General features: G+C 36.8%; 1 protein-coding gene across 4 annotated transcripts in view; it reads right to left on the bottom strand.

Annotated features, from left to right (window-relative positions):
• Window positions 1-26,845, bottom strand: part of mrj (DnaJ heat shock protein family (Hsp40) member B6 mrj) — an 87,692-nt gene that overhangs the window by 9,411 nt on the left and 51,436 nt on the right. For 3 of the 4 annotated variants that reach the window (XM_083120231.1, XM_083120232.1, XM_083120233.1), the window contains exons 2-6: window positions 16,631-16,723; window positions 13,565-13,674; window positions 13,045-13,149; window positions 4,746-4,928; window positions 2,076-2,328 (exon numbers count right to left, since the gene is read on the bottom strand). In XM_083120231.1, coding sequence (XP_082976357.1) covers window positions 2,076-2,328; window positions 4,746-4,928; window positions 13,045-13,149; window positions 13,565-13,674; window positions 16,631-16,695 — 716 coding nt within the window. In that variant the 5' untranslated portion in view covers window positions 16,696-16,723. The remainder of the gene's footprint in view (window positions 1-2,075; window positions 2,329-4,745; window positions 4,929-13,044; window positions 13,150-13,564; window positions 13,675-16,630; window positions 16,724-26,845) is intronic. The other variant, XM_083120234.1, reaches the window with a different exon arrangement.

Here is a 26,845-nt window from a genome sequence, read left to right as displayed (position 1 = left end):
GTATTGAAAAAAGTTGACTTGTTCCCAAGTGTTCACCGAGTTCAGACATTTGCACATAGATGGCTCTGTTGTTGTCGCTTATCAAATATATATATTTTTTGGAATATCTCTAAAACAGGCAAATTTTGTTTACTGTTTTCTACTATTTACTTGGTGATAAGTAAAAGTATGAATACAACTTATACCTAACAAAATACGGCAGTATGAGAAATATCAAGAGAGGCATATTTTTAACAAACTTATAAACAACAATTTAGCAAATTCAAGAGTAGCCACATCAATCTGAGGGGGGTCATACATTTACAGCATACAAAAGGGTCACAATTGGGAATACTGACATGTATTACACACCAGATGAATTCAAAGCACAGAGACCCATGTTTGTCATCAACACCTCAAAAAGAAAACAGGTTGTGGTTAATGACAGGACAAACATTAAAATTATCTGTGAATTCCATGATACACTCCCTGATGATACCATATGTAGTGTTATTCTTATAGGTGAAAAATCATATGTTTATGATGTAAGAAATAAAAGAGTCACAGAGCAATTCTAGAAGAGTTTTGCATATTATATTTTCTTAGTATTAGATATATCAATTAAGCCTAGTCCTAATTCAGAATATTACAAGTCAACATATTAACAATAATAGTACAAAAATATTTTAAACAAACAAGTATTTAAGATTATATTATAGTATACTACAGTGTAATCAAAAAACTCTTATGAGCTTATTGGATTAGTTTTAAGTAAAGCTAAAATAGTGTTGAGAGAGACATATTTTTAACAATCTTATAAAAAACAATCTGACAGATACAGCTGTATCCAAATTAATCTAAAAAAAGAGGTCATCCTTTCTCAGAAGCTCAAAAATCGTAGGTTTTACACAGTAGCAATAAGATTTTATAAACATTTTGCCTTAGTTTTAAGTGTAGTCAAAACAATATCGAGAAAAGCCATATTTTTAACAAATTTATAAACAGCAATTTTAGCAAATTTAGGTTTTGCCACATCAATTTGGGTGGGGGGGGGGGTCATCTTTTCTCTTCCCTCTTCATCCCAGTAATATTGCAAAAAATCTTAAATTTGATAGAGGGGGACACTTAAATAATAAACTTTTATAGGCATTTTAGCCTAATTTTATACAAGAAAAATTTTGTGTTAATAATACCTCATATTACACTACTGATAATTGATCATGGAAAATTGATTTAATTCTTTTGAAAATATTTGAGAAGCAAAAATTGACTTCTTTACACAGGAATAAACTTAATACTCTGATAACTAAAATCAAATTTAGATTTTTATTCACCATTTTAACACCGAAATGCCATTTCATATGCTGCCTTTGATCCCAAAATATGCCCAGTTCTTATACTGAAATCTTGATGTTTTATTCACCATAAATATGTGGCTCTACTTATCAGGGCCTGGAAAGAATAGTCTCTGGCAGGACCATCCTTATAAAATCTCAGAAAGCCTGTTGACAACACTATGGTATGGCAAGGAAGTGGTACTATCAAATAAGCACTGCCTCTGCTGCCTTCTAGAGGAGGGGGGGGGGGGGGGGAGGGAGGGCATGACCCTCTCTGAGGACACCCTGGACACCCTGACAAGACTAGTCAGGCTCTGGCGTCTGGACTCACAGCCAGTATAATCCTCTGTGGGGCTCATGTTGTCCCTGTGTGTTTGTGATTGTCCATCTGTCTCATCTTATCTCCATTCATCCTCATCTTCGCGATTAGACAAAAGTGGCAGAAAAACAAAGTAAAATAAACTACATCAATGAATCCTTGATCAGATCTGAAAATGTTTTTGAACAAACACACACATAAATGGAAGGAAATCATAATCAATATTTTGCAAAATATAAAAAGTGTCACTTTGTATGCTGATTGCCTTTTCCTTCCCATTTTATTAATCTGCCTCTCTGATTCCTTTCCTTCGTTTTTCATCTTTGAATTGAAAATATTGTCATTATCTGTCAATGAAAATTCTTTCCCATACATAACACTGGAGAAAGAAGAGAGTTACAGAAATAATAAAAATTAATATAAAAATTAGAAATACTTACTTCTTGGTAACTATTTTCTTTCCATTTACAAATCGAGTTGATGTTGAAGTTCTTTTCATAGCCCCTCCACTAGGACCACTACTGCTGAGAGTTGAAAATGAAGTGAAGTTACCATCTGATGAAGGGAAGAAATCATTAAATCCCATGCCAGTCATTCCGAATCCAAATCCCAGAGGATTGAAAAAATGTGAAGAGGCAATGCTATTCTGCCCAGCAGCATTTCTGTTTCCTCTTCGTCCATGTCTGCCCATTGCTGGAACAAGGAACATTCATAAAATAAATTAAGAATAAAACATTATCTTTCATCATACAAAGAAATGAGACCAGACAAGTTGATTAATACTTGTAAACAAAGTGATAATTAATTTTATTCTTCTAATAGAAAAAAATGACAAAACCAAGAGAAAAGTATTCCACACTGTATCATGTACCATAGGGTATCGTTCTACCAACAGAGAAAATATTTATATTTTTTTCAACTATAACATTATGGCCAACTGTGGGCTGGTTGCCTATATAAGATATTGAAAGCTCATGTGTGACATTCTTTTAGATATATATCTGCACTTTTGCGTGGTTCGGAAATCTACCACTGCACAGTTTCTCTCCTTTCGTCATACTGAAGAATATATCAAAGGGCTAACATCCTGCCCTTTCCTTGTAACAGGTATCCATTCTTTGTGAACAGATTTTGGAAATCAAAAAAGCACAGAAACATGCACTTTAGGGAGATCTCACAAATGGAGTGACATGCGATTAGTGACAAGTGCAACCTTTAAAACTGAAGATACACTGAGAGCTGCATGTATCACTTTTCACTTGTGTGTCGCTCGTACTGAGATGTTTTCTCAATACCATGCATCATGTTCCCTCCGCCCATGGTTCGTTCATGCATGCACAGTGAATATTTTGCTATAGACTGAAAGGGCTTGTGGTGCTTGCAGCTTCAATTTGAATTCTACCTGTCACTTGTAACTTCAGTGTGAAATCTTCCTTAGTTTGCACTGTTTGGTCTTTGTGATCCCTTGAAGTGCTCTGTAAACTTTGTCATTTTGCCATTTTCAAGTCCGCTGGAACTTGCTATATGTTGGGAAAGGCTAACTACAGGGCCTGCAGGCTACATGTAGCCCTCAAAATATTTTTCTTAATTCACTGTGGTCCAGTGTTGTAGTCTCAAATGAATCAGGCTGTTAGTTCTTAGAAATGTCAACAACAGACTGAGACTTTGTATGCATTCAGTGTCCTGTTTGTTTACAGTTAGCTCCTGCCATAATGAATACAAGCTCAGCCACAACCAAAACTATGGAGAAAAACACAGGAATTGTTTTGCAGATCTGAAGAAAAAAGGTGAGTGCTCAAAAAATGTTTTTCATAAAGCCACATCAATTAAAAAATAATGTCTGCCTGTAGAGAGAGATCATCCCCCCCACCCCTCCTTCACTATCGTTTGTTGTGGGTTCAAACTTTGTTTATCTGATCACGAATTTGTGAACAAATTTTCTGCAGATAAGCATTTGGAGAGGAGAAGGTGGCCACGAAATTCAATAAGGTTTCTCATCTCAAAACAAATCATTACTAGAAGAGTTCAAGAATTAAGTGCTCATGTTCGAAATAAATGAAAAAAAAATTATTAGTCAGTCAGTGTATTTTTCATTGCCTATTGATGACTTAAGTCCTGCACCGTGGCCGTGATGTCTAAGGTGTCATGTCCCAGCTATGGGACGCGTGCAGGTTAGAGTCTCCTGGGGAGATTTCGGCCTGCGTATGGGACCAGTGGTCACCCTCCATCGTGAGGAAATTGGGGAGCTACAAACGAGTAGCATAACCCGGTCATGGAAACCAACAACAACGACTGGGGGTTCGTTGTGCTCATCACACGTCACCTCGTAACTGGTTGGATGATCTACCTACTGGTAGGAGAGGCCGGCAATCAATAGGTAGGCCCTGGCCTTCAAGGGCTGTTGCGCCACGGTTATTATTATTTATTACTGATGACTTCATTGATGTTAGAGATGTGGCTCAGCTCTTGCTGTTACTCTGCTTCACAACACAACAAAAGGCGAGGATATATATGTAGCAGTTATGGAAGTGTGAAATGACATTGGTGGTGCAAAGAAACTTTCCGCAATTGTTACTGATGGTGCAAAATCCACATGGGGACCTGAAACTGGTTCAATTGGCTTGCTATGTAAAGACGATATTACTTTCCCATCCGTTTACTGCATTATTCATCAAGATGCAGGTTCTTCCGAGTATTTGGATATGGAAAAGTGATGAATGTTGTAACAAAATGTGTGAATTTCATCGGAGGAAAAAGTTGAGCTCTGTCACACCGCAAGTTCCTTTCTTTCCTAGAGAGTCCAGAATCTGAGTATGACAATTTGGTTTTGTACTTTTCAATAGTTGGGTAAGGGAAAATGTTTCAAAGGGAGAAGAAAAGAGTAAGTAAGAGAAAGAGGAGGAAGAGAAAAAGAATGCTGTATTTAAGTTTTGATCTGTTAATAATATAGTAATTGCTCCTGTTACGAATTTGACAAAAGGAGAGTGTAGACTTCCTCAGAAGTGTAATGTTGCAAACAGTGAACAAAACATGACTTTATGAAGAATTATATTCCATCAACTACCAACTAAAATAACAATACCTGTGTTTAGTTGCAAATATAAACTTACGTGGAAAGAGATCTCCAAATCCACTTCCAAAAAACTCTTGGAATACCTCTTCAGGGTCTCGGAAAGAGAAATTCGGAAAATTGAAAGCCATATCAAAGTCATCGTCAAAATGATTTCGTCTCGCTCCTCCCCCATTCATGAGACCCTCCTTTCCATATTGGTCATAAACTTTACGTTTCTTTTCTGGAAATAGAACATAACATTAACATTTCCTACACTATATTATGATTAAAGTACTAATGTTAATAATAATATTTTGATTTAAAACTGTTACTTTTAAAAATATTTACATTATGAACTCTGACTATAATATAAACTGATATCTGATTTAAATCAACAAGTTACAAATTACCTTAGACTCAAATAGTTCTATATTTTGAAAAACTATTTTCCTTATTGCTTTACATTAAGAGACATTAAATGTTAAATATAACTAAAATAGTCTTATCATGTATATGCCACAATAAAATAAAACTGCTTAAAAATGGATTTTCCATTGCCTACTTGGTAGAAGTGGATAAATTTCAGAATTTTGAGTTACTTTTAAAAAATTCTACACCATGCACCATCACCAAACTTGGTTAATGGTTAATATCCTCACAAAAACCATTCCAATCTTGTTAGTCTACAATTATGCACAAGCTGCAAGAAAAACTTAGAACATTCACATCAAGGCCCCAGTTTGAAGTTTTGAAATGGTTCATGACGATTTGTTACTATAATGCATCACAGTCCTTCCTTCATATTCCATGTTTTTGCAATGATTTTAAAACAAATTGATAGAAATACAACTGTCATAGCTTGTCTATCATACACAACAAAAATTCGACTTATAAAGTAAATCACCAGCAGGGCAAGTTTTAGAATATTTCAAAATGTATGAACTCTGTACAGTTAACCTATTCTGTGATTATAAGGTTCAACAATCCTTTAGGGAGTAAAGAGATGAGTAATGTGACTTTTTTAAAATTATTTTTATGATAATAAGAACAGGAGGTTTCTGTGTAATGGATAAAACATTCTGTATGTGCTAAACATTCTAGATTCAACTTCCAGGAACAGAGTTCATTTCATTGTGAAACATGCTTCACAATATCTGAAGTTTATCCGTATGAAAACTTTGAAGTCTGAACTCTATTTTCCTGTAATAGCAAATTTATACACTGGATTATCACAAATTATTGAGCATATTCAGTGATGAAATTTAGTAAAAGACATGAAAAACATATCCAAGGACACTACACATCAAGTCTTAGATCAGCTCAAACAGCTTTTGACACATAAAACAACTGCAAAGAATTCAACACTGCTCCATTTGTAGCATGAGCAACAGAGCAACATCCAGCCAGTATTTGCTCTCTTGTCATTGTCCTCCTCAACAAAGGCCTTCTAGTGGTGGAATCAACAATTAAAAACTGTTTGTGCAGTTCTGTTCTATGATGCTGTGTGTAATGCAGTTGGATAATTCTTTCTTTTATTTTTTATTACTGAAATGTGCTCAATAATTTGTCACAACAGTGCATTTTGCAACTTAACTAAAGATTAAAAATAATTGGTATGTCTGAATCTACACTCACAATTTTCTCAGAACAAACTAATTTTGAATGTTCAAAATCTGACATTGGCTGTACCAACTCTAAAAGCACTTAAAAACAACAGTTTCACCACTCATAACCGGGGAGCCATGGTGCAGGAAATGGTGTGAGTGGTGGCACCTGGATATTTTGGACTACAAGTGCTTTTCTTCCTGCTGTTCCTAAAGCACCCACATTTTCCACACTACTTGGATGAAAATCTCTACTGTTTTACTGTTTTGAGATTTAGAATGGGTAGAATGGAATGAAAAGGAAATGTGCTGAAAAGTCATGGTTTTTTACATAGCATTAAAATCAGAGGACACAGGAAAGCTTCGTGTAAAAATCACACCTGATTCTAAATTCTGCCAATAAAAAACATGTACTTTACAACAAATGTGAAACTACTATTGTGCAGTGTGTTCAATTTAAAACAGGAGCTATCCATGATAGAAACATCACAAGAGTAAATATTCACAATATATGTTACAGTAAAATATCCCCTACCTTCCCCAGCAAGTGCTTTCTCAACAAAATGAATCGGGTTACCAACACAAACTAACTATGCACACAATTACGTACTAGTCAATGTGCGGTCCTGTTTCTAACTGAATGCACTGTATTAGCGCATGTGACAACTCCTGAGACAGTCAGTGTGAGAAGAAGATGGTGCCTCAGTGCAATAATTACACAAGGAATTACATTACACAATTACACATGGGTGAAAAGGAACGGACAAGAAAAAATTAGTAGCAAATTCTTATACCAGTGGTTCCAGGTACAGAACTTGTGTCACAATGAGGTGAGAAGGGCGATGCTGAAAGGTTTTAAAGGGGGAGATGAGGGTGGCTCTAGCAAGCCCACACGATGATTGATTTCACTTTGTTTTGGTGCAGGGTCCAATTCATATATGTACCACCTCTCCAGTGGCATTGCCAGAAATTTTTCTTAGGGTGAGCTGAAGGGTGGATCAAATACTTTTAGGTGGGCTCCGGTTACATGATCATGGCCAGGGCCGGCCCTAGGAATGTTTCAAGGTGGAGTGATGTTTCATGAGAACCCCCCCAATCAACGTTGTGCTGCCCTGGAGCATTCTTATTCATGGCTTAAATTCATACCTATAATGCAATTATTACAAATATTTTGTATGTAATTTGTATTGGTGTTAAAATATAAATTTATATAAACTGTATATAAATGTCCTGTATTTTGTAAAAAAAAAAGGATTATAAAAATAAATCAAAATATGCTTTCATCAGTTAAAGAAAAGCTTCTCTGTGTTCTTGAAATAGAAAAAATCATTTTCAACTGATAATATAATATAAAAAAAAAATTACCAAAACTCCTTTAATCACAGTTACTGGAATAGTAAATCAATAGGTTTTCTCATTGTTTTTACATGTGTTAAAAGTTTAACTTGATCCCTCCGCTTGCTCCACCCAAGAACAGAGTTAAAATTACTATCAACGTACTTTTAAGAAACACAAGAGAACAAAACAACAATCGTCAAGAATGGAAACCAATTGACGAAAAGCACTGCAGCATCTCCTAACCATGGAACAATGATGTTCTGTTTACATGTTTATATTTCACACATTAATGAAAAGAAACCAACTCAGATGGAGAATCTAGAAACGTTATTCATTTTTGAAGTGAAACTGAGTTATGTTAGTCAATTGTTAAGGCTGCTTTGTCTTTGTGTACTTTATACTATAATTCTTTACCAGCTTCTTACTTTGCGTTATCTAAATAATATATATATCATGTATTTATTCTATTTGGGTGGGCTGACATTATTTTAGGGTGGGCTAGAGCTCATTCTCGCCCACTCGGTGGCGACGCCTCTGCACCTCTCGAGGGTTAAGAATTAAGATCACAAAAGGAGCAAGTTACATCTCCACTGTTAAGAAATGAGAGGAGAATACACACAAATTGAAATTATTGCACTGAATTATGGTTGGTAAAATAAACAAGTGATGCAAGATCATGAGAGACACGGAACAAATTTAAGGAAAGTAAAGAGACAAGGTGTGGCAAGGAACTTAAAGTTCAAATATTACATAATAAACAACCTGGAGCTGCATCTGCTGTGCAACTTCAATATGATCCATGAGTACTAATCAAATTTGAAATTTCAATTATTTGTTACTCACTCTTCAATAAACTAACAAAAGAGAATTCTAAAAGAAATAGTAATTCAGTACAAAATATTTGGTCTTTGTATCTGAAGTAGTTTATCATAATCAATAGATATGCAATGATTTGATTGTTGACGCTAATAAGTCCAGTTGAGAGAAGTTGGCACATGCGACAGCAAAAGAAACAGTAGGCAAATTGTTAATCACTATTTTCATTCAGTTTGTTTTACACACTGTGATGATAATGAATTGAAATAAAAACGTCAATAAGTAGGGATCACACCTGCCTTGAATCAACAGAATTCCATTTCTTTAACCATAGGATGTAGAATAAAGAATAATGAAAAGAGAGACTGACAATTTGCCTATTATTATTTTTGCTGTTGGCCGTACTATGTAAGTCTTTCCATTATGGAATTATCCATCTGAGAGATATTGAAAGTTTAAATTAAATTGACTGTTGACTTCATATTGTTTGACAGCTTCAGATGAACATACTACTCGAGGAAATTGTGTTGGTTAAAGATAATAGTGGTTAGATCTTTAAGTTCACAAAATTTTGGGATGTTATTTCCAATAGTTACTGTGTAATCAATAGGTATGAAATAGCTTTATTATTGCCTTGATCAATGAATGAATGAATGAATAAAACCATCACTACCTTAGATGTCAAGCTTGTCATTCAGTCCACCAAATTTCACATTTTTAACTTGAGAAGTTCAAGATATTTCAACAACTGATAATTGAATGATGGACTCCGATGATAATTTGTGCGCTGTTTAACTTGTTGATTATTTTACATCCACTTATTGCTCCTGCAGGCTAATTGGGACAGGACATACAGTTTAAGTGGGATCTGAACCACTGTGCAAAGTGCCTCAACCAGGGAGCTAACGTGAGATCCCTTGATTACAACGCAACAACATTACCACCATGTCACGAAGGAGACTAGTATTTGGAAGGTCTTAAAAGAAGTTAATTTTAGAAATGAAGGTTCATTGATTTCCAAGATATCAAGTGGTTACATGATGTCAACTGCTGCCTTTCTAAAGCAGACAGGCAGATGGATCACGATATAGTTTACGGTGCATCAAGTTATCGTTCCACCAAATTTAATCTCTGTAAACATCAAATTAAGCTAAATAAAAAATAAGGTAACTGATAATTCTGTATCAAAATACGAGGGATATGGCAATTGAAAATAGGAATTCAAGTTTCTCAGCCCATGTCCACACTGTAACGCAGCCACCTTGCAACTCCTCCCATGTCTAATTTCAATTTCCAAGTTCAACTCTTCCTGGCGCTGACTCACCCATCACAAGTGTATTCCTCCAGAATAGTGTTAATAACGAAGCAATGTGGCCATTCACATATTTCAAATTTTGGTGTAGAAGATAGAAATATTGGTTAAATTAGTGAAGTTGCTCTTAATTTCCAATTAATGTCTGTGAAAGAGGTGCTCTCTAAAATTTTAGTGCAAGGGATTTGCAGAAGAATCACAGCAATAAGCACAGGAAAGCCAATGTGGATCAAAAGGTAGTTGATCTGTTGTACATAAAAGAGTTTACATGCATTCCAGAGAGAGCACACAAAAATGAAAGAGCATTCAATATTCTGAGGAACAGACAAGAGACTGTTAAATTGATCAACTGTAAATGAAGGTCATGCTGTGGAAAATTTACAAGTCATCAAAACAAGAATAATATACAGGGCTATTGAGGAAATAAATGAAAGTTCCTTAAGGAGTGAACTTTAATTTTCTGACACTTCGGTAGCATTCAACATCACTTTCAGATGTAGTGATTGTTGTCACACACATCCTAGCAGTCTGAACATACACTTACAACTAGAACAGTCACTAAAGAAGACTGAAATGTTGTATCCAAATTTACCTTATGTTCACATGGTACATTAATCCTAAAGAAATAGGAAGACAATAGCTGCAAGATCTGTACATTTTGAAACTTATCTGAAATGCCAATTAATAGCAGGGCTAATGAAATGGTTAGCATTAAAATGTATTATGGATGGACAGACATGGAATGCATGTCAACAATGTAAAGATAACCATTATTCTACCAATTGCAAATGTTACATGAAAAACCTGAGATTTTTCTCATATACTTAATTCATGTGTGACCATGTGACTGCAAGAGGTTTTGGCTTAGATAAAGAAACTGCATATAGAGACATTTACTTTACAAAACCAAAGTATAAGAATTATACCCTTACATGTACAAAGATAACAAAAAAAAATAGTACAATGTGGCACTAAATTACAGGTTATATGTAGAAATATCAGGCAAGTAAATTTGGCAATCTTGCTGATAAACTAATGACAGACACGAGGAAGGTGGAGATTGTAGGTTTGAGTGTGCACGTACGTATAATGATGCTGCCGATGAAAGAGTCGATCTTGTTAAGGAAATTTACAAATAAATTACGCTCATTTATTGAATTACTGCACAAATTTTAAAATATGCACCGGCAAACTTTCCTGACGGTAACTTTATCCATAACACCCAGAAGAAAACTGGATGAAAATTTTGTTATTCTCAAACATTTCTAGACATTGAACTAACCGTAGGAAACCGCACGTCACACAGAGGAAAAGGTTACGTGAAAATTGCGGTTCAACTAAGGATTGAACCTGGGTCTTTATCATTCCATGCCAATGCTCCATCACAGAGTCGACAAGGCAATCTCTAGCCCCCCCCAAATTCCACAGCCTAGATCTCTGTGTAAGGTTAAGTTAGTGTTCACATGTCCAAGTGTTTCCAGGGGCAACAAGAAGTTGCACCATACCTAGAATAGACATTATAAACTTAGGATGTGGACATTGTGGGGAGGACAGAAATTGGTTTGGTAGAAAGTTGGTATTGAATGTTAAAGGTCCCAGGTTTGATCCCTGGAAGAGACACAATTTCCACATAAGTTTCCAGTAGGTTACGTTACTAGACACCTTTGTACTTAGAGTAAAAAAAAATATTGATGCTCCACTTGTTCATTAATATTTTTGTCCTGTTCATAGGTTGAATGAACAAACAGTCCGAGAAATAATTTGATATTTTGGGAAACCAGGGATGAGGTAGTAAATAAATACAGAGAACTAATGTTCTCACTTTTCCGCAAAACTGTTTCTTTGTTCTTCTATTAATTTTGGTGGGCACTGCCATCATCCTCATTGGTTGCATTTGCACTACAACACTAGAACAACAACAACAACAAAAAACAGTTTCTTGGTAAAATTATTAAATTTTGGCCTTTTAAAATATATATATATATATATATATATATATATATATATATATATATATATATATATATATATATATATTTTGATTCTTGAGTGGGAAGGAAATAAGAAATCAGCCTTCAGCAGTTTCTTTCATACCATCCGAAATCTAAGCCTAGCATTCTGTAAACACATATGTGAAAAATCACGAGGTATTCACACTACCTAGCAGGAACACAGTTACAAAATTGTAGCTTGCAAGGGCAGGATGCAAGTGCCACAAAATCAATTGCTAAGTAAACATCATATGCAAAAGACTGGAACTGGGCATGTCCAGGGAAAAAAAAATCTTCAAAATACTGAAGTTAAAAGGTAAAGGGATATTTATCACTGCAAGGTAATGATATTAGATCACGGCAAATTCACGTATCCTAATAGATGAGCTAAAAGCTATGTAGAGATTGGCTAGTCTTGAGAAAACATCCAAGTATCCTATCCAATGAAATATCTAAGACACAGGGCAAATCACAAACATAAGAAATCAAAGTAATAAAACTTGTAACTTTGGTGGACCAGGGCGGATATGTTAAAACCAAATCAGTAATGTTTCGAAACTCTGAATAAAATGTTTATTTCATCCTAAAAAAAGGATGAATAATAAGTTAAACCAGGGATCAACAACTCATTGTTTATGGCTCCATTTGCTGAAAATTGCTGAGGAAACTAAATTGCATTGCATTAAAAACTTACTTTCATTCTAAATATGTGACCACTTACATTTTTCAGTGAATGTTATTTTTTGTTCGCCTGTGAAAATTCATGTAGTAAATAAAACGTTTCACATTGATGGTGACATTTACTTCTGTTTTCAACTTTTCATGTACTATTTTCAAGTACAGTGTGAAAAAAATACATTTCAACGCATTTATAAAATTTGTTTCAGTTCAACTTTTTATTTAAATTGCTTTAAAAAAATGTCAGTAATGGAGAATCTAATTTTCATTTCCTCACACACCTCAGTATATTTTGGGTAGCCCTTTTTGTTGTTGTTGTTATGCAACATATACAAATTTGCTGGTTGTTGATCCATGTTAAATTGATGTTTACTCAGATTTATCTGAAACCACAGTTTTCAAGCATACTTTTGCATTCCATTCAAGACAATATGGAACTCTGATCATAACACTGACTCCAAACGCTGATATTAATCTACAAAATCTCCTGTCTGAGGTTATTTGCAAACACTAACCCACTGTACTCCATTATTCTCAACCATTGCAGGAAAGCAAATTAGGGATTAGTACGTAAAAAAAAAAAATATCAAGCACAGCTCTATATATAAGTTATTATACCAAAGTAACGATGAAAGGGTGAATCAAAAAAGCCACGAAAATTGAAGCTTCGAGGGGGCCTAGTTGCTGCTCTCTGTCGTTGGTCATAGACGCGTCGTTTCGAGTCTGGGAAAAAAATATTGGAGACAAACAAATATAACAGATGCCTCTTCAATGAATGTTCCATGGATTGTTTGTATGTTACTTTGTCAGTATGAAACTTAATCATAAATAAAGGTTCTGCTAAATGTTTAATTGTATTAAAAAACAAAGACACAGAACCCAAAAGATGAATAAAGATACTGTAAATTTTAAGTTATGCTTAATAATTGTACACAAGTGATTCCAGTACATGAGCATGTATAAAGTTATGTAAAATAAATTTACAAGACATTGTCATGTTCAAATGGCAAACTCAAAATGTAAGTATAAATATATTATTCAAATTGTAAAGAGTACAAGCTTTGGAATCTCTTCAATACTACAAAGCACACAGACATCAACTATATGAAGAAAATCGCATTAAATATATAAAACTCACCATCAGACAATACTTCATATGCTTCTGAGATTTCTTTAAACCTTCTATTCGCTTCCTCTGGGTTGTCTGGATTTTTATCTGGATGCCATTTTAAGGCTAACCTTCTGTATCTGCAATAAAATATATATATGTTAGCATTCTAAGGAAGATAACACTTCTATAGAAACTCAAATATCCTACAAAGTTTTGTACAAAATTATGTTTCAACTATATCACAAATATATACTGATATCACAAATATTTACTGCAGATGAAGAGACATAGACGATGCTGAAGTAAGGCTTTCAATGTTGAAGAAATAATTGTGGTCTGCTCAAGTATATGATATGAGAGTCTGGATGGAAAATGTATTAATTTTCCCCTGACTAATGCTGCAACCGAATCTAAATTGCCTACATGAAATTTAAGCTTCATCACCATAGAGATGGTAGCAACATCACACACATCTCAGTCTTATCTCCAAATTCAAGGCAAGACACGACAATAGAGCAAGACAGCCCTGTAAAAGTGGAGATGAGACTAAGACGTAGTGTGTAAGACTGTCAGGCTTGTTCCAGATTTCTTGCAAAACTTAGTATGATATTTACAAATTTACCTAAACCAAATTAATTTTATACCGTCTAAACATAACACATTTATTCAATTTTTTTCATAATTTCGTAATTGTCTTGCACATAATTGGTTACTTTATAATTTATTCTTCGTACCTTTAGTGCAACGGATAGTTTATATTATCGATATCAGAATAAGGAAATTATGGACGAAGAAATTAAAAACAGATGCAGTCTTTTTTTTACCAACTAGTAAAGAACAATAGTAACCAAGATCAGTGAACCCCCAATAATGGATGGTATTCACCTCGAAAATGAACAATACACAATGTATTTACCTTTTCACAATTTTTTGCTAAAATTTCTACACAATAAGTCATGTATATGTGTCTGTAACACGGCAAATACTTTTGCTGAGAAAAAGAAACTGCGAGTGGGCCAGCTTGGTGCAGTACCTCAGTTTAACCACCACAGGACAGCACGTGCCATAGTGAAGCTTCGGGCAGCAGGCAGAAGCTCGAGGTGGCTATATGGGCAAAATACATGGAATCTTCATCTCCAAGTATCACCGTATTTTTAAAATGGGCTATATTTTGATTACAACATGGTCAGCTGTATTTACGATTAACCTCGTTTCTAATACCATTCAGTCTCTACGTTCTTTGCAGCATTCTGAGAAAACTCACAATGCAGTCGAGCTTTGCTTGCATAATCTTCCTTTGTGGTTTTATTTTGGACTGTTAACAAGAATCTGAGCTACAGTTCTGCATATTGGGCAGTAAACAGCTTTGGTTGTAACAATGAGTGATATGAGCTCTAAAAAAGTACAAAGAGAACTATAGAATTGTTCTGGATTGTTCATGTAAAAGTGATTGTTATACGCTATAAGCTAAAAATAGCGATTCTGTTCTATTGTGAATTTCTCTCTTCTTTTTTATGTGAAGAAAAGAGCAAAGGACAAGAAAAATCTGTTTATAGCAGGAAGCCTTTGGACAGGTCACGCTTATAGTCTATGTCGATGAATATTGTTGATTATTTCTAACATGATAGATTGCTCAATATTATCAGCCCCTAAGTTTAGTCAGAGCTTATTGATAATGACACAATTTACTGTTTAACATAATCAATATTTTGTATATATTTCTACACAAAATATTTGCTATTTTTGTCCATGAAAACAATTGCATTGTGAAGCGAAATTTAGTGAATTTCCATTTTTCACTTTATAGAGCCACAAGTTTCATGTTTAGTACATATATTTTGTCCTGTACTTTTCCTTTGAAAATGTTCAAGGTATCTAAGGTCTAATAAATATCATTAAATGGTTACAAGTAAGGTTGCCAGATTTCTAAAATAAAATAAAAACCGGACATACTGATTATACAGGCATGGATAGAGTTAAATTGATTTTTTATAACATATTTAAACATTACAAAATCAATTGCTGTTTAAAGCATTGTTCATCCCTAATTTTTAACATTTTGACAAAATATATTAATATTTGAGTGAACTCTTTGTATGCTTTAAGAGGATATTTTTTTTCCAATGCATTACTATACAATTCAGAACATGACTTATTCTCATTCACTTATCATTTCTTTATCTAAATACGGGACAAATGGGCATCCCGAGAACATTTTCCAGGATAGCGGGCCATTTCTTTAAAAAAGGGGACAATCCTGCAAGATCTGGCAACCCTAGTTACAAGATTAATGTACTTCCACCAAAAGTTTGAAGCGAAGCAAAATAACTTTAAATAAGCTGTGATATGAAGAATCTCTATCATGGAATAGCAGCATAGAGACTTTAATCCTAGGATTTATGTCAACATTATTGGGTGCAATGTGCCAAAAAAGATATCTACAGCATACATATTTTAGAAATTCCTTTATACCTTTTCAAGAAAACTAACAACTATTTAAAACATGTCTTATCTTTCCCATTATTTTGAAACAATTTCTTGCAGATATATTTGCAGAAACTACCAAACTGAAGAGTGTGATGTGTACACTGATTACGTTTAGTTTATGTTTTATAATAAAATAAATTAGTGCCTTGGTCAGCATATTGAGTTTTTGATTACAAAGATGAAACAACCATAAAAATCACTCAGCTTCGTAAATCTGCATGTGTGTCAGAAGGGAAAGTTAAAAGTTGGGAAATTATATAGTACTCAAAACTGCCATATTATCTACCTGTGTCTATGTTAATGAGCACAGCACAATGTTTATGTACTATCAAATTTATGAAACACTCAATATGCTGACCAAGGCAGGAATTTATTTTATTATAAAACAAACTAAACGTAACGTTTCAACCTTCTAGCAAGGTCTTCTTCAGAATTTGAAATTTACAATTTGTACATGGTACAGAGTCTGAAGAAGACCTTGCTAGAAGGGTGAAACATTACGTTTAGTTTGTTTTATAATAAAATAAATTTCTGCCTTGGTCAGCATATTGAGTTTTTCATATCATGGAAACAAGGCTTAATGGTGTTATCATCAAATTTACTTACGCTTTTTTAATGTCTGCGTTTGAGGCATTCCGTGACACCTCTAGAGTCCTGTAGTAATCCACCATAATGCGGGCTATGCTCCGCTATCCAAACCTGAAATTAGAAAAAGAAAAAAAATCTTAATCATTATTTCATTAGAAAAAGCTTGATCATTCATATTGGTTAGTTCATAATTTTGTATTACATATAATTTACAGGTATTTATATTATTTCTTGAAGTTCTTTTATCAGCATTTTAAAATACAAAATTATTTTTAAAAAGGTCTAAACTTTACAAACATGTAAAGCACTGTATATTCAGACACAATGAAGGAATTTCTTTTCAATTACCAATTCTTGTAAATTTTGTTAGTTGCTTCTACATAAAAAAAGTCCCTATTGTAAAATATTACACTGTCTAAAATATTCCAAAAATACTGAATACATTACTGATAGTATGCAAGAGGTTTCATATGACATTTTATATAATATTACATTCTATTACTAAAGGCACTTCTTTGTGTAGAAGCAACAGCACAATTTATGAGAATTGGGAATCTTGACGTAAAAGACCGGCCTACAGTTTAATTAAGTAATTAAGCAGGATCTGAATTGTTCTCCACTGAGAACTGAACCTGGGATCTCTTGATTACACAGCAACAGTGATACCACTACACCATCAGGGGGCACGTAAAGGCAACAGCTCATTTTTTAAATTCAGTTGTTCACTGAAATTGCAGAAGTGTGGATGAATCACTGCACACTCTGTTTACTTATGATAATTAAGATAAAATTGCATGTTATTCATCAAAGTTTATATTGTCCCCCTTCTTTTTTTTAAATTAAGCTAAAAAATGTAGCCTGTTAAAGCAAATTCGCAAATAAATAGCAAATGCTATGAAGTTACGTCTTGTTCAGCACCTAAAACCGGAAGTATACAACAACTGATCAGTGTGCTTGTTACTCAGGTATAACCCCTATACCAATATACGAGGGGACACTGATAAGTATTGAGCCTTACCCAGAAAAAAAATGAAGCTAGGAGGCTGAAATTTGTAGGGTGTACTGGTCAATTCTTCTATATGTAATGGTGCAAAAATCGACTTTATATGATTTTAACTTCCCTTTGTTTTTCAGGTCAGTTTTGCCACAGAATTAATCAATATTCCATAACTCTCAAGATAATTTACTCCAGAAAGTGTTGTGGTGGTAAATAAACTTTAAACCTCATCATCAGATATGGGGAATATTGATAATATGAACTCCTTATCTTTAGCAGTTACCTCTGAAACTCTTCTCATAAAACAGCATACGAGTATTTAGCAAAAGACAACAGAGAAAGTGTGTGAATTCAATATGTATGCACATTATAAAGGCATTCTGAAAACAAAATACTCCTTACACACGAGTTTTATTGCAGTTAACCATCTTATTCCTCGAAAGATCAAAACAGAAAAGAGGAAATTTGGAGAAAGTGTAAGTTGCTTTTTTTTGGGGGGGGCATCTAGACGAGACTTTGTAGTCTCGGTGTTGTCTCGACTTGTAAACAACCGCCTTGTTCTAGTTTCGAATTTCAAAACAACATAAGCAATGTATCACCGCACAATTTTCACAGCTCACAGGGGCCTAACTTATTATTTTTTTATTAACGTTGTATCAACGTTACGAATTCTCGAAAAACGTAATTTTATCCTGAATATATGCAACCAGCACAGGCATCTGACGCCAATGAATTGACTATGTACTACAAACAATCAGGTAGATATTCGCTCGGTATGTCTGAAAGAAGACGCATAGTAAATTTGGTTTTCCAAATATACTACTGAACTTTCCAAGGAAACCAGGGAGCTTTCACATCGAAGCGACAGGCAACATGAGAGTTCCGCACAAGGGCCCGTCCAGTCTGTAGAAAAGCATCCGCTGCTCATACTCTACTAACAGACCGACGCGACACATGCAGCTTGTAGCGTGTCGATTCGGTCTGAAAATTTCCAAAATCTGTCTGGCGTAATATTTTCAAGAAGCTTCGGTGTCATTACATTTCATACCTTCTTAAAAGGAGTTTTGAAAATTCTCGTTATTTTGGTCAATTCAGCTGAGAAAGGAAATAGTAGGTAAAGTTTAATTGTCCACGTTTCTAATTAACTTATTTTCTTTGCATGTTATAGTTTTTTAAGTCTCTTAAAGATTGGAACTGTACCGATACTGATGCAGAGATTGTCTTCTGCCTCGTTAGCGTTTTCCTTTGAATCCCCGAACGGACCTGTCTGGACAGTGGACTGCAAAAATAATGCCAGGCAACTTGTCCTCACTATTTTGATACATTTTCTCTTACGAGGGCAAATCGAAAAGTCTCTGCGCCTTTTTTTTCAGCCGAAATAATAAACATGCAGGGAAATCAAAATATAGGAATTTCTCTATGCACCTTGCACTATTTTTCCACATAATTACCACAGTGGTTCAGGCATTTGTCCCATCTCACCACTAGTTATGAGATGCCGCTGTTGTAGAATTTGGCCGGTTGATCGTGGAACCACCGTCGGACAGCGGTCTTTGCTTCGTCGTCGCAAATGAACCTCTGTCCAGCCAGGAACTTCTTCAGTGAACCGAACACGTGAAAATCATTGGGGGCGAGGTCTGAACTATATGATGCATGCTCCAGAATCTACCATTTGAATGACTGAAGTCTGTCGATGGTCCTGTTTGCCACGTGGACAATGTTTTCCATTATAAGCGAGGAGCGAAGTTGTTGATTGTCATGAAGGTCTTCTCGGCAATTTTTGAACTCACAACACCCCCACCGCACAGTTCTCAAAGCGAGACACTTGTCCCCATTTGTCAGCAGCATTTCCCTATGGATCTCCATGGGTGTTCGTCCCTTGCTCCATAGAAAACGAATAACAATTTTTGCAAACTGACAGCAGCGCCGTGCCGCGGAGCAGCCAGCCGAGAGTTAACGCTGGGTCATTCCAAGAAAAACCTATTGCATTGAATGCATATCTCGGTTTCTCACTCACACAAATATTTCGGCTGAAACAAAATAGGCGCAAAGACTTTTTGATTTGCCCTCGTACGACGTTCTACGTGTTTTTTAAGGAATGGAATTCCACCGATGCTGGTGCAGAGGTTGTCAATTGCTTTACTGAAGTCTTGTTTCGTAAAACAAAACTATTATAATAAAATGGCGAGGGGGTGGAGAATTTGCCTGTTAAGTTCCGCACTCCACTTTAACTTCTTTGCACATTTGCTTTAAAGAAAAAAATCCAAATACGGTGAAAAATCATTTTCGAGGTGAACACCTCGAAAATTCGGATGTGTTATTTTACATCGCAATTTCTTTTTGTCAGTTTTACGTTACATGAATTCAGACAGGTCACTTGGTGACGGTAAGAATGAACGACAATGCCTGAAATTCGAATACGAGACCGCCGATGAATCACGATGGTAGAGTTTAAAAATCCAGCAAAGAATCTCCTTTTGTTCAGCACGTTTCCGTTCCGCCCCCCCCCCCCTGTAGCTTACCCAGTTCCTCATACAAAGTTGACCTTAAAATCAAGTTTTTGTTGCTTTGTCTTTGTGGCCGCAGAAGCGGCTAACTGTAGGCAACTTTTCGTTTTTGTCTGTTACCCGTTATACCGGTAGAAACGTGAGCCGTGTGGGTGAAAAACGCAAAGACTGATCCATCCTCCTGCATACACGAAATCAAGAAATTAAGAACGTTTCCTGCCCGAAACGATGAAGAGTAACAACAATTTTAGAAAAGTCCCTTTTACTTTCCCGTAGAGTTGAACACTTGCAAGTTTTAAGTACTAACTTTCTTAGCCGTATTACGCGTATTGATTCGCCGCTCGACAAGATCATCGTGTAAGAAGGACCAACCTGCTCAGAAAGCCATCAGAGTAGATATTTTCTGATGGCCGCATGACAAGATTATGCATGCAACAGGGTGTTCAGTTCTCTCCCGTCAGATTGCTGTAATGCGCAAGCGCCACTATCATCTTGCTAAATTGTGCGTCCATGTATTTTGCGTATAGACAACTCTTTCCGGGTTTCCCTTATCGCTTTGCGAAAATTCTGCAACCATGCCCTCCCCCCTCCCTCACTTCGAGCACTGTATGCATGGGTCAATTACTTGAAACTGGTAACCAAAACATTACCGTAATATAGCTTTAAGAAAAAATAATCTCAATTTCTTCCTCACCTCAACACAAACACATATTTTGGAAGAAACAAATACGACTAACACGTTCGAGACGACCACGATGGCGCAAAATGAAGTTAAGGTTCGAGTGGATCTTTCACCAACGCCAGCGAAGCAGTTTTCGAAATTTCCTCTGAAAAAATACATCCGCTTAGAATTCCTTCTACAGCATTCTCTTGAATCTTCATGAGGTTTACTTTCGGTATTGTCGAGAAAATAGCAATAGTTTCATACGCTTCCGTGGTCACGAAACTATTGCAAATATCTAGGTAACAGCGAAAGCAAACCACACTTAGATTCACTTGAATGCTGGAATTCTAAGTAGATGTTAATTTTTCACAATTTGGGAGGTCATGGTCGTTTTTCGAAAGGAGTAAAATTTCGTAAACAGGTTCGGCCAAAGGCCCAGCCATAATCTCAATTGTGTTTTTAAAATGTGATACATGGGTGCAAAAATACTGAAAAACGACTTAAGAAGGCCAAAAGAACACACACAATAAATCCAACTTTTTCTGTTTCAACTGAAGGCAAATAAACTACTACTATGTTTATACTATGTCCCCCGGGAATCTATGGAGCACGACTGTGCAAAAGGGGAAAAAGCGAGTGGGCGGAGCGAAGCAGCACGCACTGCTGTTAACAGCTGGTAGCTACAGCCGCATTTTCCTCTTCATACACTCACTTCCCGTCTCCGCGTTGATTGGCCGATCCCTCTCGAATCAATCCTTGCGCCGAGACTTGTTTTCGTTCGCTTGCTCCAGATATTCCAAGTATAGAGTAGCTACAGCATTGCCTTCAAAGTTATAATCTCAGCCAATTTCCCGAGTCCTGGTTATTAGCGCTGACTTCATGCACATATGGTGACATGAAATGAACGCCAGTTTTAGATTGAAGTGCGATTCGGTGTTTACGAGGACTCCACCAATAGCTCCCTCTTGATAAAGTGACAGCTGTTCGATCATGGCTTTTGTGGCAACTAGATAAGTTTCCAAGCGATTACAATCTCTGGCTTCGTGCTTTTGTGCATGCTATGCTATCTTTATGTTCAACAAGTTAACTCTTTCCTCACGAACCATTTCTATATCGAAGTAAGATTATGACATCTATGTAGAGGTTCGCGCTTTTCGAAAACACCTATTACCAGGAGTAGGAAAACTTAAAATAATTCAGGCACCAGCGCCTTTTTCTCAGGAGCTAGTTTTTTTAAAATGTGATCTAAGAAAGCCATGAATTCAGGTAACATAAAGTTAACACATTTTGAAATATGATCTTAAAACATTTATTAATGAATACAAGACTGAATTAAAAGTAATTAATTCTTGTGTCAACTGGTAACAGTATGAATAACTAGGCCTATATCTACTATACATTCTAATATATAACCAACTCTACCATATCGCTGCATATTTTAAGATTCGCCTAGCAACAGTGCAAAAATTTATAATGGCATATTTATTATTCTGATTTAATTATACACGTGATACAGAAAACACGCACACATTAAAAGGTACATACTGTACCAGTTTCTTAAAAAAAAAAAAAAAAAAAAAAAAAGTAATGGAAATTTACATGAGCGAACTTGAAATATTAGATAAATAGCTTAAATACAAAAATAAAACTGAATTTGAAAATTCAGGAACCAGGTGAAAATTTTCAGACGACCGGGCACACTGTATTTTTCTACCCCTGCCTATAACACATTTTAGATAAAAAAAAAAAGTCCATGGGGCTGTAAGGTATATTATTCTTATTTTCAGTAAATATTCAAACGAAAATCTCTGCCATACACTAAAAAAAAGTTTAAAAGGGCGTGTTCAGATACTGATGACGTAGAGATTAGAACGAGCAACATGAATTACTGATCCTTTGTGGCCGGTACACACAGAATCAAATGTCAACCAAGTGTATCTGGTGAGTGAATCGGCCACGACGCAAACCTGTATAATGTTGTAAACAGAGTAACATTTAAAAGAAAGAATAATGAATAAATATGGCATAATTAAATATGATAATACTCTTTTGTAGGTAACGTCTGTTGATTTCAGAACGTGAGTATTTTAATATTGTTCGGGAGGTTATTACAAAGCCATATTCCAGCATTCAGTGGTGTATTTTTTGATAACTGCAGTCTGTTTTGTTTTCGGTGGTAGTCATTGTTGCTTCTAGTGTTCTGGGGCTTTCGTCAACTCCCTTTTTTCTGGCTTACTAGTGGAATGGAAGTCTACTTAATAAGCAAGCAGCTAACATGTCCTCTCGAGAAGACTAGAAACATATTCAGGGCCTGACTGTAAGTAGAACCTGGGTCCTCTTACAAAGCTGGGCTGCTCTGCTGAGGACACGAAGCTTACCACCAAGATCGCCTCCTCCAAGTTTTGTTTCGACCACCTTTCACAATATGTTTACGCTTCGACAACCAAGACAATCTTCGTCCATTCCAACCGCATACGAGAAAAAATGCATGTAAATCACGAGGAACAAAAGCCTTTGTCGTTTGGACCTAATGCACCACCATAGACGAAAAGGCCACTTCCTTATGTGTCGCACGCAGCGTGTGACGTCTACCTGCCCATGGCCCACGCTTACCTTCACCTGACTCATTCCCACGAAGTGCTTCGTCATAAATGCGTGGTGTCCTCCCGTTCGAAAGTGTGGTGGTCGTCACGCCCGGCCACGATTCCGCCAACCTCGGTATTGCATGTTTGTTCTATTGAAGACCGACATTTGGTACGTTAAGCCTACAAACGAGCAGCCTCTACCCAGCGAACGAACAATTGTCAACTACGAGGGCGATTCAATAATTATTGTCTCCGGCATACTTAAAGTATATGAATTGCAATGAATGATGGGGATATTGTAGCCTAATGTCTTAGATGCCTATATGCCAAATTTTAGAACCGTAGGTGCTATAGTAAATTTGTTTTTCTTGTTTTTGGTGTGAGAGGTGGCACTTAGTTTGAAAAATGGAGAAAACCGAACAACCAGCTGTCATCAAGTACCTCCAGGAAAAGGGGCTAAGCCCAAAGGAGATTCATGAGGACATGGTTAGTGTGTTGGGTGATGGGGCTCCTACCTACCAGGTGGTAAAAAACTGGTGCCGCGATTTACGTTGCGGCAGGGAAAGCTGTCAACAGGCCCCTGGTGCTGGTCCTCCAACAACAGCATCCACCCCAGAAAACATTGATGCTGTACATGACATGATTATGGCTGACAGAAGAATCACGGTGCAACAGTTAGCAGACATCATGCACATCTCTGTAGGCTCAGTGGAAACCATTGTGCATGAACACTTGGGATTCAGAAAGGTGTCAGCGCGATGGGTCCCCAAAATGTTATCCCGTGAACAACAGAAAGACAGAGTTCAATGTTCAAGGGCTGGTTTGGAGCTGATGGGGGCAGACCTGAAGCAGTTCTGTGATAGATTTGTGACAGTGGATGAGACATGGCTCCACCACTATGATCCCGAGTCCAAACGACAGAGTATGGAGTGGCGGCACAGCAATTCACCTCCCCCCCCCCCCCCCGCAAATTCAGGGTGCAAGCATCAGCACGCAAGGTTATGGCCACAATTTTTTGGGATGCGAAGGGTGTGCTCCTTATTGACTACCTGGTGGGACACACTGTTTCTGGGGACTATTATGCAGCCCTAATCCCTAAGTTACGCGAAGCAATCAAGGAGAAACGGCGTGGGATGTTGCGGCGAATAGTGCTGTTTCACCACGATAATGCTCCAGCACACAGAAGCCATGTTACTGGTGCCGCAATCCATGCTGCTGGTTTCCATGTGTTGGAACACCCTCCCTACTCACCCGACCTCGCCCCTAGTGACTTTCATTTGTTCCCGAAGTTGAAGGAGCACCTCAAGGGGATGCATTTTCCCTCAAATGCTGCTGTTATGGACGCTGCGGAAGAATGGCTCACGGCTCAGCCACAGACATTCTTTGAAGCTGGCATAGTGGCTTTACAGCATAGGTGGAAGAAGTGCATTACTGTGAAGGGGGACTTTGTGGAAAAATAATACTGCTTATATGTCAGGGACAATAATTATTGAACCACCCTCGTATACTGCATGGGAGGTTGCAACAATTTGACGGAGGAGTCAAATATGTAATCCTGTCCCTCTAAGGCCAGCCGCACATCGGATCCGATACGACGCGACTAGTCTTTTTCGTTGCAAACCGACTCGGGGAAGGTTTAACATGAGGCTCTTATGGGCGGCGGTACAATGGATGAAACATTCGACTCGAGTCACCTGGAGTCACATTGCGAAAAAACAACGAATGTCTGGTGCATTTGGTATCGCAACGAGCAGTTTGCGACAAAACGATCTGCGCATGCGTGAATGCATTAAATTCCGCCACAGACATCTAATCGCAGACCGGAAATGGGGGTCAACTTGAAGTCAGCAATTAAATGCAGTCATTAAATGGTTAATATCTTATTTTCTAACAGATTATTTGCTAGAAATATACATCAATTCTACAAATATTGCTAGATTGATTCTGCTGTAAACTGCTATAATGCATCGTTACCCGCTTTTCAAATTATAAAAGATATTGCATACATGGACGAAATCTGCTATCAGATATTAGCTAACAAACAAAATGACTCGCCGTGTCGTGTCGCTTGTGACTCATCGTGTTACGTCTCGTCGTGTGCTGCTGGCCTAACTCCTCAAGCTGCAAGTCCCGAGGGGAAGGGGGTGGGGACACGGGCAGGAACCCACAATACGCATATGATAATGTTGACTATAAATTGTAGTCGCGCATCTATTTGCAATTCGCTTATTTACATTTCGGTCTGCTACTCGAATCTTGCCATCCGCACCACATCACTGAATAGCCAACCAGCGATACTTTAACAGCAGCAGGGGAGACCTTTGATTTGAAAGGGGGTGGTCCATTCTGTTCATTTTATCCACAAACTTAATGCGTTTCTCTAAGTAACTATCACCACTTTGGATAGACGCAGGGTAATATTCTCTCTCGTTTCTCCAACCGACCTTCGTGGCGGAGTGGTTAACACAGGAGTTCCGGTTTCGAATCCCGGACAGGACATGAGTGATTTTTGTGAGTTCATATCATCACTCAACCTCATTATCGCAAATGGGCAAAAAATTCCATCAAATAAATCTCCATCTTCCACTACTGGTTACTAATTTATGTTATGGCTCTTCGGGGGGGGGGGGTATATATAAAATTTCTTAATATCCTTATTCTTCAGCAATATAGTTACTGGAATTCCCTCCCCACACATGGAAAGTATCACACTGGCTAGGCATATAATGGAAGTAGTTAGAGCTGTGTTTGCTGTCAACCGTGGAAAGCTCAGGAAATAGCAAATCGATCGGCATAACAATTTTTTCGTTTGTATCTGCAATAGTTTCTGATAACCAACATACAGTATATCGATTCGTTCGATTTTCGAACACATCAATGAAACGGCCCCATGCATGGTATTTACAACGCATGAAATTGGTAATTTTTTGGTCTGTCAATCAGACGGACACGACTTCCGCATGTTCTCTTTTAGTTTTTTTCAAATACTACTGATCAGTATCCTAAAAATGCTCTCGTCTCCTTCCAATATTTTTCAACCATCTAAGCTGGCAGCATTCATTAAGTACATTTTGCATGTAATTCAGAAGGCGGGTTTGTTTCGAATTGGTAGCCCTGCCCTTTCATGGCAGCAGGTTGTTGTTCGTGGCGAAATGGATGGCGTAACGCTTTACGACGCCATGGGCCTGAGGTTAGAATTCTAGGTAAGGCGTGGACGTTTAATTGCTTTTGTTTCTTTATACATTTCATCAGAATAAAGTTAGGGGGCAGTAAAGCGATAATTTAAAAAAAATCAAGTTTAATACGAGGGCTGCTGGAAAAGTTTCTGCAATCAATATGAAAAAAGACATGTGAAATTCTGGGAATGGCTTTATTGTTTTTCAAAGTATTCACCCTTAAGATCGATACACTTTTGCATATGCTCAAACCAATTTTGAAAGCATTTTTTTCCACTATGAAACTGATACCTCAGAAACCGCT

The sequence above is a fragment of the Lepisma saccharinum genome, chromosome 4, assembly GCF_977018435.1.
Source record: "Lepisma saccharinum chromosome 4, izLepSacc3.1, whole genome shotgun sequence".
NCBI classification, from domain to species: Eukaryota; Metazoa; Arthropoda; class Insecta; order Zygentoma; family Lepismatidae; genus Lepisma; species Lepisma saccharinum.
The sequence above is the reverse complement of the archived record's forward strand: the minus strand, read 5'-3'. Positions and strand labels throughout refer to the sequence as shown.